Source organism: Thalassophryne amazonica, chromosome 10 (genome assembly GCF_902500255.1).
Source record: "Thalassophryne amazonica chromosome 10, fThaAma1.1, whole genome shotgun sequence".
In the NCBI taxonomy this organism is placed as follows: Eukaryota; Metazoa; Chordata; class Actinopteri; order Batrachoidiformes; family Batrachoididae; genus Thalassophryne; species Thalassophryne amazonica.
The window spans coordinates 78,218,687-78,230,698 of NC_047112.1; the positions used below are offsets into that span (position 1 = coordinate 78,218,687).

The 12,012-nt window shown below is 47.9% G+C and overlaps 1 protein-coding gene across 1 annotated transcript in view; it reads right to left on the minus strand.

Moving 5' to 3' along the window:
- LOC117518136 (inactive N-acetylated-alpha-linked acidic dipeptidase-like protein 2) overlaps positions 1–12,012 on the minus strand; it is a 656,634-nt gene that overhangs the window by 441,310 nt on the left and 203,312 nt on the right. The window contains exon 6 of the mRNA XM_034179197.1: positions 11,053–11,189. Coding sequence (XP_034035088.1) covers positions 11,053–11,189 — 137 coding nt within the window. The remainder of the gene's footprint in view (positions 1–11,052; positions 11,190–12,012) is intronic.

Below are 12,012 nucleotides of genomic sequence, written 5' to 3' on the forward strand. Positions count from 1 at the left end.
CGCCTGACTGATTCTCCTCTTTTTCTCTCTGATTGAGGTGCTACTCCCAAAAATGAGAACTGGAACCTCGGAGTCTGGTGCTGCATGCTGAAAACCTGGACAGAGACTGACCTTCACCCTGCCAGTGATATCAGCTGCTGTGAAAATGCAGATCTACAAGGCCCACCAGGAACCAAGACATTGTGACTTTTTTGGAATCTAATCTAATATGATATCTATATTGCTCACATACAGTCTGGACTATGTTGTCTGCACTCTTCTTATTTTCCATGTATTCTGTTGCTGTTAAAATAGGGTTAGCCCCGTCTGCTTGAAGTTTCTTCATCAAAAAAAAAAGAAGCCACAGTAATTTTTTCCTTAACACTGTTGCCTTCATGCTTGCCCACAGGGGTTGGTATTATTTGACTTTACCCATGTGAATGTTGTGTGGGCCGCTGAAGAGGAGGTACTGCTGGCCCACCACCACCAGATGGCGCCCTGCTTGGAGTGCGGGCTTCAAGCACGAGAGGGCGTCAGAGCAACGGAGAGTGACAGCTGTCATTCATCATCTGCACCAGCTGTCACTCATTTTCCACATCACCATAAAAGCCTGACTACAACTCCACCTCCCCGCCGAGAAATCAGCAACCAAGAGGTAACCTTCTCTGCGGTAATTTCTCTGCTAACTAAACTCTTCTTTGCAGCCGTTTGCCCTGTGGTGTACTTATCCGAGCTGGAGTAAGAGCGTGACCGCGATGACTTCGCATCACACTCCATAGCAGATAAGTGGTTACACAGGAGCTGCACGAGTGTGTGATTGGAGGTGGAGGTGCTCCCTCCTTACAGAACATTGACTGTGAGTGGACTACTGAGTGTGCGGATTCACACTCACCTGGATTTTCTCTGTTCTCTGCCAGCAGTACCAGGGTCAACAGCCGAAGGCAGAGGCCACCTGTGGACTCGGGACTTGGCGGCGCTGGTGTTCTTCAGGCCCATTGGTGGTGGAAGCTGTGTGGGAATCGGCTCTTCTCTTGCCAGAGGTCTTCTATCTTCGAGCCTGCCCACACGTCACCTGGTGTATAATCGGCAATCCAAATTTCTGTCTGTATTCCGTTGTGTGTTTCCACAACATTAAATTGTTACTTGTTGGCTTATCCATTGTCCGTTCCTTAGCGCCCCCTGTTGTGGGTCTGTGTCACGACACCTTCCCAACAGGATTTCTCGGCCAAGCGTCATGGATCCTGAGGGGCGTCAACCAGAGCTTGAACGGCCAATGGAAGAGCAAGAGGCGCAGGCGTCAGCGGGAGGTGTGTTGACTGATCTGCAGCATATTCTAACCGCTTTCACGGCTCGGTTGGATTTGGTGACCGAGCAGAATGTACTCCTTAATCGGAGGATGGAGGCTCTCACCGCCAGGGTGGAAGTGCGCGATCAAGGCGCTGCTGCAGTCCCTCCTCTTGCTTGTCCTGGGCCCGACACAGACATTCCACTGGTCGTTCAACGACCCCCCCCACCGTCCCCTGAAGCATACATAAGCCCTCCGGAACCGTACGGAGGTTGTGTCGAAACGTGCGCAGACTTCCTCATGCAGTGTTCACTCATTTTTGCACAGCATCCAATCATGTATGCATCAGACGCTAGCCGGGTGGCTTATGTGATTAATTTGCTTCGAGGAGAGGCACGCGCCTGGGCTACGGCGCTCTGGGAGCAGAACTCACGGCTCCTAATGTCTTACGCTGGGTTTGTGCGGGAGTTCAAACAGGTTTTTGATCATCCCAACAGAGGCGAGACTGCTTCGAGCGTGCTGCTGTCAATGAGACAGGGGCGCCGGAGTGCAGCTGAGTATGCAGTCGACTTCCGCATCGTGGCAGCGAGGTCCGGCTGGAATAACGTTGCGCTCCGCGCCGCCTTCATAAACGGACTGTCTCCGGTCCTGAAGGAGCATTTACTGGCTAAGGAGGAACCGCGGGATTTTGATGGGCTTGTTGATTTGGTTATACGCTTAGACAACCGTTTGAATGAACACCGTCGGGAGCAGGCCGCGGGGCGTGGCCAGGCACGAGCCGTCCCTCTCCCTTCCGGTTCCGAAAGGGTGCAGTCGTCCCCACGCTTCACTGCCAGAGAGCTCCGTGTGGCAACAGCTCCCCCTGCTGACGAAGCTATGGACACGAGCAGGGCCAAAATGAAAGCAAACCTCAGACAAAGGAGGCTGGCCTGCGGGGAGTGTTTTTTCTGTGGCTCATGTGAGCACATGCACAAGGACTGCCCCAAACGGTCAAACTACAACGCCCGTCCTTAGAAACTGGGCTAAGGCTGGGCCATAACACACACGCGAGGAGGCCCCGCAAATCTGCACGAATCCCAGTAACGATCCTGAGTGGGGATTTAGCCCTTCACGCCCCAGCACTGGTAGACACGGGGTTGGAAGAGAATCTGCTGGACAGCAGATGGGCAAGGGAAGTAGGGCTCCCCCTGGTGGCTCTGCCATCACCATTGCAGGTGCGGGCACTAGATGGCACCCTACTTCCATTAATCACACATCAGACACAGCCCGTGACCTTGGTTGTGTCTGGGAATCACAGGGAGGAGATCGTGTTTCACGTAACACCTTCTACCTCCCGAGTGATTTTGGGGTTCCCATGGATGGTGAAGCACAATCCCCGGATTGATTGGCCGTCTGGGGTTGTGACACAGTGGAGCGAAACCTGCCACCGGGAGTGTTTAGGATCCTCGGTTCCACCCGGCATGACAGCTAATGAGGAGGTCAAAGTCCCCCCCAATCTGTCGGCGGTGCCAAAGGAGTACCACGATCTTGCTGACATCTTCAGCAAAGATCTGGCACTCACTCTTCCCCCGCACCGACCGTACGATTGCGCCATCGATTTGATCCCGGGCGCTGAGTACCCGTCCAGCAGGCTGTACAACCTCTCATGTCCGGAACGCGAATCAATGGAGACCTACATCCGGGACTCCTTAGCTGCTGGGCTGATCCGGAACTCCACCTCCCCGATGGGTGCGGGTTTCTTTTTCATGGGCAAAAAAGACGGCGGACTCCGTCCATGCATCGACTACAGAGGGCTGAACGAGATCACGGTTCGCAACCGATACCCGTTGCCTCTGTTGGATTCGGTGTTCACGCCCCTGCATGGAGCCAAAATCTTCACTAAACTCGACCTTAGGAATGCGTACCACCTAGTTCGGATCCGGAAGGGAGATGAATGGAAGACGTCATTTAACACCCCGTTAGGTCACTTCGAGTACCTGGTCATGCCGTTTGGTCTCACGAACGCCCCCGCGACGTTCCAAGCCTTGGTAAATGACGTCTTGCGGGACTTCCTGCATTGGTATGTCTTCGTATATCTGGATGATATACTCATCTTTTCTCCGGACCCTGAGACTCATGTCCAGCATGTACGTCAGGTCCTACAGCGGTTGTTGGAGAACCGGCTGTTTGTGAAGGGCGAGAAGTGTGAGTTCCACCGCACTTCTTTGTCCTTCCTGGGGTTCATCATCTCCTCCAACTCCGTCGCCCCTGATCCGGTCAAGGTTGCGGCGGTGAGAGATTTGCCCCAACCAACAAGCCAAAGGAAGCTGCAGCAGTTCCTCGGCTTTGCGAATTTTTACCGGAGGTTCATTAAGGGGTACAGTCAGGTAGTTGGCCCCCTGACTGCCCTGACCTCCACTAAAGTCCCCTTCACCTGGTCGGATTGGTGCGAAGCCGCGTTTAAGGAGTTGAAACGTCGGTTCTCGACTGCACCAGTTCTGGTGCAGCCTGACCCTGATCGCCAGTTCGTTGTCGAAGTGGATGCCTCTGACTCAGGGATAGGAGCCGTGCTGTCCCAGAGCGGGGAGTCCAATAAGGTTCTCCATCCTTGTGCCTATTTTTCCCGCAGGTTGACCCCAGCCGAGCGCAACTATGACGTGGGCAATCGGGAACTCCTCGTGGTAAAGGAGGCTCTTGAAGAGTGGAGACACCTGTTGGAGGGAGCGGCGTTGCCCTTCACGGTTTTCACGGACCATCGGAACCTGGAGTACATCCAGACCGCCAAGCGGCTGAACCCCAGGCAAGCCCGCTGGTCTCTGTTCTTTGGGCGCTTTGACTTCCAGATTACATACCACCCCGGGACTAAGAACCAACGATCGGACGTACTGTCCCGGGTGCACGAAGAGGAAGCCAAGGCTGAGCTGTCGGCTCCAACCGAGACCATCATTCCCAAGTCCACTGTCGTGGCCATCCTCACCTGGGACGTGGAGAAGACCGTCCGGGAGGCCCTGACACGAAACCCGGACCCGGGGACCGGCCCTAAGAACAGATTGTACATCCCACCAGAGGCCAGAGCTGCCGTCTTGGACTTCTGTCATGGGTCCAAGCTCTCCTGTCATCCCGGAGTGCGTAGGACCGTGGCAGTTGTCCAGCAGCGCTTCTGGTGGGCATCCCTGGAAGCCGACGTCCGGGACTACGTCCAGGCCTGTACCACCTGTGCCAGGGGCAAGGCAGACCATAGGAGGACCACGGGCCTCCTCCAGCCCCTGCCGGTGCCTCATCGCCCCTGGTCCCACATCGGCCTGGACTTCATCATGGGCCTCCCGCCGTCCCAGGGCAACACAGTCATCCTCACGATAGTGGACCGGTTCTCCAAGGCGGCCCACTTCGTGGCCCTCCCGAAGCTCCCGACGGCCCAGGAGGCGGCAGACCTCCTGGTCCACCACGTCATGCGCCTGCATGGGATACCATCGGACATCGTATCGGATCGTGGTCCCCAGTTCTCCTCGCAGGTCTGGAGGAGTTTCTGTAAGGAGCTGGGGGCCACCGTGAGTCTCTCATCCGGGTACCACCCCCAGACAAATGGCCAGGCAGAGCGGGCTAACCAGGAGCTGGAGCAGGCCCTTCGCTGCGTAACCTCTGCGCACCCGGCGGCCTGGAGTAACCATCTGGCCTGGATCGAGTATGCCCATAACAGCCAGGTCTCATCTGCTACCGGCGTCTCCCCGTTTGAGGCGTGTTTGGGGTACCAGCCCCCATTGTTCCCGCTTGTGGAGGGAGAGGTCGGAGTGCCCTCGGTCCAGGCCCACCTCAGGCGGTGCCGCCGGGTGTGGCGGACCACCCGTTCTGCCCTGTTGAAGGCTCGGACGAGGGCCAAGGCCCATGCAGATCGCCGGCGTTCCCAGGCCCCTGCGTACCAGCCCGGGCAGGAGGTGTGGCTATCTACCAAGGACATACCGCTCCAGGTCGAGTCGCCAAAACTCAAAGACCGCTACATCGGACCGTTCACCATCCTCAAGGTCCTCAGCCCGGCTGCAGTGAAGCTGCAGCTGCCAGCTTCACTGCGGATCCACCCCATCTTCCATGTGTCCCGTTTAAAACCCCATCACACCTCACCACTTTGCACCCCTGGACCTGCACCGCCTCCTGCCCAGATCATCGACGGGGAGCCGGCATGGACTGTGCGTCGGCTCCTGGACGTCCGTCGGAAGGGCCGGGGTTTCCAATACCTGGTGGACTGGGAGGGGTACGGACCTGAAGAACGCTCCTGGGTGAAGAGGAGCTTCATCCTGGACCCGGCCCTCCTGGCTGAGTTTTACCACCGTCACCTGGACAAGCCTGGTCGGGCGCCAGGAGGCGCCCGTTGAGGGGGGGGTCCTGTTGTGTGGGCCGCTGAAGAGGAGGTCCTGCTGGCCCACCACCACCAGATGGCGCCCTGCTTGGAGTGCGGGCTTCAAGCACGAGAGGGCGTCGGAGCAACGGAGAGTGACAGCTGTCATTCATCATCTGCACCAGCTGTCACTCATTTTCCACATCACCATAAAAGCCGGACTACAACTCCCCGCCGAGAAATCAGCAACCAAGAGGTAACCTTCTCTGCGGTAATTTCTCTGCTAACTAAACTCTTCTTTGCAGCCGTTTGCCCTGTGGTGTACTTATCCAAGCTGGAGTAAGAGCGTGACCGTGACGACTTCGCATCACGCTCCATAGCAGATAAGTGGTTACACAGGAGCTGCACGAGTGTGTGATTGGAGGTGGAGGTGCTCCCTTCTTACAGAACATTGACTGTGAGTGGACTACTGAGTGTGCAGATTCACACTCACCTGGATTTTCTCTGTTCTCTGCCAGCAGTACCAGGGTCGACAGCCGAAGGCAGAGGCCACCTGGGGACTCTGGACTTGGCGGCTCCGGTGTTCTACAGGCCCGTTGGTGGTGGAAGCTGTGTGGGAATCGGCTCTTCTCTCGCCAGAGGTCTTCTATCTTCGAGCCTGCCCACACGTCACCTGGTGTATAATCGGCAATCCAAATTTCTGTCTGTATTCCGTTGTGTGTTTCCACAACATTAAATTGTTACTTGTTGTGGGTCCGTGTCACGACACCTTCCCAACAGTGAAATGCCTTTGAATGACTGTTGTGATTTGGCGCTATTCAAATAAATTGAAATGGAAATCTATTTTTATATAACAACATTCATTCAGTCATTTTCTAAACCCACTTATTCCAATTAAGGGTCACATAGGGTCACCGCAGTCAAGATGCCAGTCTTTGGCAGGATCACATGTAGACAGACAAACATGTTCACACTCTCACTCACACCTATGATCAATTTAAAGTTCCCATTTCACCTAACCTGCATATCTTTGGAAGTGAGAGGGAGCCAGAATACTGGGAAGAAACCCATGCAACTGCAGGTAGAACCTGCAAACTCCACACAGAAAGGACATTGTGGGTAGAGATTCCAACACCTTATTGTGGTTTGGCAACAGTGCTAACCACTAGGCAACTGTGCCAACTATAAAAATTATATTGCATAGAATAATTGCAAAATGGCCAGCAATGAACTGTAAAGTCATTTTGAATCCACTGTGACACTGCATCTGAAAGATAATGCAACATTATGATCAGCTATGCATTCATATGCAAAAGATAGGGTGATGATCAGCTATGCATTCATATGCAAAAGATAGGGTGCAAGGCATGATTAATAACCAAAATTAAATAGTGGAGACAGAAAAATTACACATTTGTTAAACTTATCCCCATGTGTTTTGTGGAGTTAGTGAACAATTTCATTTCCATAAATTTCCCCTTGGTTGGTATGTGGTACTGCTCAGACACAATTTGACCTCAGTGATAAAATGTTTCTGTGCCTATCCACTTACCCACTCTTCCTCCAGAATTTGAGACCTTGATTTATACTTGAAATTTAAAATTTACTTTCATCTGTAAACAGGGCTCTGGACCATGTTTTGTCCTTGGAGCAAAGCTTCCGGAATTATCTCTAGTTCAGGAGCGGCTTGACACTAGGAGTGCAACACTTGTCCATTTCCTAAATACGTCTGTGTGTGGTCTGTGACTCCAGCCTCAGGCCAGTCCTTGTGGAACTCTTCCAAGTTCTTCAATCACATTTGTCTGACAATCTTCTCAAGGCTGCAATCATCCCTGTTCTTTGTGAATCTTTTCCTACCACACTTCACCATTCCAGTCAACTTTCAATGGATATGTTTTGATACAGCACTCTGTGAACAGCCATCCCCTTATGGCTGTCTTACTCTCCATGCAGTTGATGTAAGTGACTGTCTTCTGAACACCTGTCAAGTCAGCAGTCTTCTCCCTTGATTGCGGTTGTGTAGACTGCACCAAAATTGAAAATTCATGGTATTTGTACTGCAGAAGTACTGAATTATTCAAATTTGAAATGAAATATTCCAGTATTTTGAAATGTTTTTTGGAGCTGTAAGCTGTAGTTTTAGGAAAAAAGCTTGAAGAATTTATATGGAATGAGTTAAAAATATATAATGTTTTCACCCTCTGAAATAAATGACAAAATATTTAACTCTTTCAAAATATTCTTATTTTTTGAAGTTCTCTATGTATATACATAAATAGAGAACTTAGTAGATTAATGGAAAAAGGATTAAATCACTTTACCAGCTTTTCTTTCAATGAGTTTGAGGATAGGCACGACCCTTTTCAAGAAAGTATTCATTTAAAATCATTAATAAATTCAAACAGTATCGTACTGTATGGCAAGTATAACTGCAGTAGGCAGACAAGAAGGAAACATGTAAAGGAAGCCAACAAGACATCCATGACAGCTTTGAAAGAGTTATAGACTTCACTGGTTGTCACTGGAGAAAATGCACAGTTCAAATTTTGTCTATCACAAATTACAACACCCCATACTACTCACGTAGTAGCACAGAGAAAAATTTTCTTAAAAAAAAGTGAAAATTCAGCTGCAGCTTTTCGGAAAGCATGTTTCTGTTTCCCTTGTGTGAATTTGACCTTCTTTGTGTTTGTCTCCTCTGATTTAACCTTTTTCTGTCAGGATTTGCTCTTCTTCCTTTTGTCTTGTGAGTCTTAGGCAGGGCATAATTGACCTTCTTGCCTCTCACACCTGCAATCTATCATCTAGTCCAGTGCAGTTTAAAAGATGGGCTCATTCATTCACTCCCTGCTAGTTTGTTCATGAACCTTGCGTCCCACCTTTTCCACCCACGCATATGGTACACTTTGGATTTTTTGGACAGATTCCTAGGTTTTGGACATTGGCTCTTCTCGTTTTGGCCAGTGACTGGTTGTCAGCATTTTGCCGTCCAATTTATTCATCTGTGCAACAGTGTGAGACTCAAACATTAGTTTAATCTGCTGTCTTGTATGAAAACATCCATCTTGTTTGGCAAGAAAGATTCACTTAGGTTGGTGTAACAAGAAAAGCATCAATGCTGTTTTTCAGTATTGTCTCAAGAAGTGAAGGTTTCATGTTCAACACAAGGTGAGATTAAAAAAAAGAGATATAACAGAATAAATGGGTGGCATATTCAAAATGTAGGATATTACCTAACATTAGCCTCACAGCATGTTCATGCCTAATTTTTTGCTTGTATATCACAAGATATTTTTTTTAAAGAAAAGAACATGGGGCATATTAGTTCTTTTTTTTTTAAATCTCAAACATGTCTGCAGGATTCTATCAGTGTGTGTGTGTGTGTGTGTGTGCAGAAGAGAAAGGGAGTAAAATTGTACAGGTCTCAAGGTAAATTAACATATTCTTCCTGTGTGATCATTTGCTGTTTCTTCTCAATATTTGCTAGTTAATTAGGAGTTCAAATCAAGGTAATGTCAGAAATGTTGCTGCTCTCCAGTGCTTTTTAATGAATTGTGCACTACACAACCTCGTCTAGTTTTGTCGTCATCCATTGCATTATAAAGTGAGTGCATTTGACTTTGGCTTTTTAAAAGCAAACTTTTTTAAACCTTGGATTAATTTTGGTCTGTATTGTATTGGCTTTTCTGTGCTCAGTTTGAAGCTCTACAAATATGAAGACTGGATAAGGCCTCATGAAGTATTTGCTTTTGTTTTATTTTTTTAAGCCCATAAGATGGCAGTCTATTTTCAAAAACTGTTTCAAAGGACATTTATAGGTCACATTCTGTTTTGTTTCAAACTTTGATTTGTGTTATTTTCCCTGAAATACACTGGTGGCCTGTCCAAGGTGCCTCACCTCACAACAGTTGGGATCAGCTCTAGGCTTCCGTTTCCCTTAATTGGAATAAACAGGGGTTAGAAAATGCATGGATTTGTGTTATTAAGTCATGAGCCATCATGAATTATGTGCTGACAAGTTTATTTGATTATTATTGTGACATTTGTGAAATAAAAAGGATTGTTAAATTATCCATGCATGATGTATGGCTACTGCACTCCACCTAGCAAACATGTTGGTGTATATTGTTTCTTCACCTCCGAGTGTTCAATGTATTTGTGGACTGGCGGATTTGTACTTGTGCTCTGCACTTGGACAGCAATAATCCCATATCTGCATTGAGTAAATGAATCCACCAAATAGCCAAAATTGTGGCGTCAGGAGTGAAGGTCATGTTAAAGTACCTTGACGCTCTGCACTCTCGCACACTTCATCATGACAATGCCACCCGCTGTGTTCCCAGCTGGATGCCACACTTTGTTCACTGAATGCTGCGTACATAAAATAATTATTTCATAGCAGATTAATCATTTTCTGTCAGAGTTTGGCTGTTGAAAACACCTCCAATCGCTTCCGGAATCACAGAGGACTGTTTCATCTGCAGATATTTTTTTTCCTCTCTCTTTCCTGCACTTCATGAGGTGGAGAACACATTTGGAACAGTCTAAAAATGATTTGTAATGTTTATATTGTAATGGGTTGGTAAAGCAGTTGCATGTTCATTCCTTCTCATGAGCAGCTGTAAAAGTATGTTTATGATAGATTTAAGAACTCGTTATAATCGTTCAGATGAGTGCCACTGTGATGCGGTGCACTGACGGAATCACTCACACTCACATGCAGTGTTTTTTATTTGTTTGCGCAATGTTCACATGAAGTTCATGTAGTTAATGCATGACAGAGATTTGGAACATTTCAAAATTTTCTTTGCACACATGCACAAAGACACACACAGTTTACAACGGTTTACAATGGTTTGCGACAGGTTTACTCTCCTGCACGGCAGAGTGCATGCAAGTACGCGGCTCAAAGTCGTGCAAGTGACAATGGGGCCTATAGTGCCAACAGCAGTTATCTGAAAGTGCTATACATAACAACTAAGGTCAACACCTATCCCACTCAACTAAACAAGCCAACTCTTTCAACAGGAAAAGACCTTGAGCAGACTAGAATAAAAGGTGGCCATCTGCTTTGACCATCTTGTCAAGACAGAGTATAAAAGGAACAAAATAAAACTGCCACAAGTGCCATAATGCTGACTGTAATATTTCCCATATTGTTCTAAAGAAATATCTTTCTTTGCTCATGAGGATTACCTGCAGGTTGGAAACATTCAGGTAGCATTTTTAAATCAGTAAATTATGGCTTTTATTATGAGAACCTTTATCTGACATATTTTAAATCTTTGTGTGTGTGTGTGTGTGTGTGTGTGTGTGTGTGTGTGTGTGTGTGTGTGTGTGTGTGTGTGTGTGTGTCTGTCTTTTGGTTAAAAGCAGGTCAACAAAATTAACAGCCCCTTTTTCATAACAGTCCATATGCAGACCAAGTAAAGTAGATTTTACAAAAAAAAAGAAAAACAACAACAACAAAACAATATACTCACCAATGGCAGGGTTTCCTCCAGGGTTGATGGTGACTCTGAAGGCTTGATGCCAGATATGTCTGCTTCGAGTGCCATCACAAGGGTCAATGTAGAGCAGAACCCCTCCAAATCCCATCTGAGACAGTATGGACAGCTGCGTATAAACAGACACAAACTCTATATGAAAGAGAAATTGAACACTAATTATCAAGGGTAAAGGAAACTATTCACAGAAAAATGAAAACAACATTGACAGATCGCTGTTATTACAATGTACCTAAGAATGTGCTCTTGTTTGTTTGAACCATATGTCCTCAAAGACTGTTTGAAGGTATTGCCATAAAATGTTGTGGTCTTAGCTGTTCAGGAGGTTTAATTATTTTTTTTTTTTTTGTCATGTCTGTGATCTGGATGTCTGCGTGGTGTCTGAGTCCTGGGTGAGTCTCATGCGTGTGGGTGTTGGGTGCATGTGGCAGCGTGTGTCCGCCCTCCCTGCCATCACTTCTGGGTCTGCGTGTATGTGTGTGAGTCAGTGGGTATGTGCGTGTGAGTTTCTGTTTTCTGGCGGTCTGTGTGTGTGCATGCATGAGTGTTCTCCCTTTGTTCTCCCTCATCTTTCTGTTCTTTGGCCGTGTGCAGTTGTCATGGTTGTCATGAGAGATAGGACTGGATAATCTCTGTCTCCTCTGCCAGTTTAGAAAAGCTTAAACTAAATATTGCACATAACCGTGTATTTACAAGGATGTCTGGGTAGAAAAAAGGTGAGACTGGAAGCATTAATGTTATATGCATATCACTGCTGCTTAAATTATTATATTTCAGCACTGTATTTTACAAAAAAAAAAACTATCAATTGCTTTCACTCAGTACTGTGATATCTTCAAATCTTTTTTACGCCAACCGAAATTTGGTGTTGTCTTGTAATAACAGGAGAAGCACAGGGCGGTTATGCATTAGTAATGAACAGATTTCCTCAG